The 2,063-nt window shown below is 43.9% G+C and overlaps 1 protein-coding gene across 2 annotated transcripts in view; it reads right to left on the reverse strand.

Moving 5' to 3' along the window:
* LOC119331022 overlaps positions 1–1,725 on the reverse strand; it is a 6,461-nt gene extending 4,736 nt beyond the window's left edge. Inside the window, exons 1-3 of one of the 2 annotated variants that reach the window (XM_037604189.1) lie at positions 1,637–1,725; positions 1,478–1,561; positions 707–927 (exon numbers count right to left, since the gene is read on the reverse strand). In XM_037604189.1, the coding sequence (XP_037460086.1) occupies positions 707–918 (212 nt within the window). In that variant the 5' untranslated portion in view covers positions 919–927; positions 1,478–1,561; positions 1,637–1,725. Of the gene's footprint in view, positions 1–706; positions 931–1,477; positions 1,562–1,636 lie in introns of both variants that reach the window. The other variant, XM_037604188.1, reaches the window with a different exon arrangement.
* Between the last annotated feature and the right edge of the window lie 338 nt (positions 1,726–2,063).

Genomic DNA, 2,063 nt, shown 5'->3' on the forward strand with positions numbered 1-2,063 from the left:
ATTAATGGCGGGCACACATAGATGTGCACCCAAATGTTTTGCAATTCCTGTGTTTCTAGTAACTTCTATGTTTACGCCAACTGATCAAATTCATCACGGGGAATTTACATTAAAAAAATTGCCAACCACCATGTATTTGTGCGCCTTTAATAACATTCCTTTCTTGCTTGGGTAGTTCTGTGTTTACGTCAACTTTCTCATCCTCCCCAGGAGTTGACCCTAATAGACACGCACCCAAGTGTTTGCACACCTTTTGAAATATTTCCTTATCATTTAGCTGTTTTTTCATGTATGCCAACTTTTCCAGCATCTCCTAACTTATAAGACTGTCATATTCGGAAAGACATAGATGTGCACCCAAATTCTCTTGCAATATCTTTTCTCTATGTAGTGTTCATGTATAATGCCGACATACATCAATACTTGTATCTTGTCAATGTTATAAAGTAGGAGATACCCAAGTTAGCCTTTTTGAAGTAACTATTAATTGATCTTCCCTGACCGAGTAAGAATTTTGTGTTATTTTTTTAGTTGAGAAACTATGCGTTGCTTTATATGACTTGAGATCAAATGTTTAAATTTGTAACTGGTTAAACTTTTTTAGCATTTTCTAATCAAACTGTAGACAACTATGATGAAGATCCTTGCAGGTTTCTCAGCATGAGAGGAATTTTTTTTTTGACAGACATGTAATGACGAGACTTACCGAGGAGTTAGGACGAGGGTAATGGCTGTGAGAGACCAAAAGTCCTTCTTTTCCAGCTTGGTGACGAAGCCACCTAAGAGAACGACGGTGGTCCACGCAAGCACGAGGTAGCCCAGCCCCCTAACGGCCATCAACAAGTACGCCATGAACAGGGAATAGAAGTTGATATACTGTACTTCCATCCAGCGGAAGTCAGCTTCTCTCCCAGCCATCCGAACAGCCTGCTGAAAATTATAACTCATTGCTAATTAATTTGAACGTGCATGCAGCATGTTCATTTAAGTAAGAAGCAGAGCAACTGTTGTGCCAAACCAGGGGCTGACGCCATTGCAGCATGAATTCTGCAGAAACTAAGCAAAAAACTAAACCACAAAGTGTCTACTACCTCCGTCCCAAATTATAAGACGTTTTATTAGGCTATTTTAACCTGCCAAAATATCTTATAGTTTTGAACAGAGGAAGTACTTGTGCTCCGCTTGTAAACCATGGCTTCCCTTCCTGACCTCACGGAATCTATCTGCTCACTTCCTCAGTACAATGAATCCCAAAGATCTTGTGGTATTCGATACTAAACACGCCAACAGAATGCTCCTTAACAGCAAAGTACTGCCTAATGATGTTCCTTGCACTTTTTGGTAAGGAAGGAGAAGGGAAACTAAAAGGACAACGTCAACATGGAAGCGAGATCACATGGAAGAGAGATTCCCCACAAAAAAAAAACATGGAAGAGAGATCACATGCTCGGATCCATTCAAGGGGCCACGGACTCACCTACTGGACCAAGGTTGACGACGAAGAGTGCAAGAAGATGATGCCTGGGCGTCACCACAGATGAAGCGCAAGTCCTAGAAGATGCTGCAGCAAGGCGGAGAAAAATTCCATCATTTTACAGGGAAAAGCAGAAACGAGGTGGAGGACATCACTTCAAACCTTGGCAGGCAGAAACGAGGACTTGACCGAAGGGAAATGGAGTGGAGTGGAGTGAAGCGGGGCAATAAGGTGATCCGTGATCAGCTGGCATATGCACACACACACGCAGATAAAGGACAGGTGTAGTTAAGTAGAGATGTGCAATGGGCTGGGTGGAGGATCCGCGTGCGTGCGACACCTAGGACTAGGAGCATTGGCCCATGCCAGTAGGGTCCTTAAATAACATTTCCCTTCCAGTGCTCCAACATCAATGTCGTCTGCCCAACGCTCCAGCATAGGTCGAGCTTTGCTGGTCAGGGCCAGCCGTGCCTTCAATTCACACCACCATCCAGGTATCCAGCCAGCGTCCTGGCTAAGCCTGGTGCATTATTGAGCTTGAGCATGTCAAATGGACGGCGGTGATCTTTACAGCGTACATACGTGCTTG

Source organism: Triticum dicoccoides, chromosome 7A (genome assembly GCF_002162155.2).
Source record: "Triticum dicoccoides isolate Atlit2015 ecotype Zavitan chromosome 7A, WEW_v2.0, whole genome shotgun sequence".
Lineage (NCBI taxonomy): Eukaryota > Viridiplantae > Streptophyta > Magnoliopsida > Poales > Poaceae > Triticum > Triticum dicoccoides.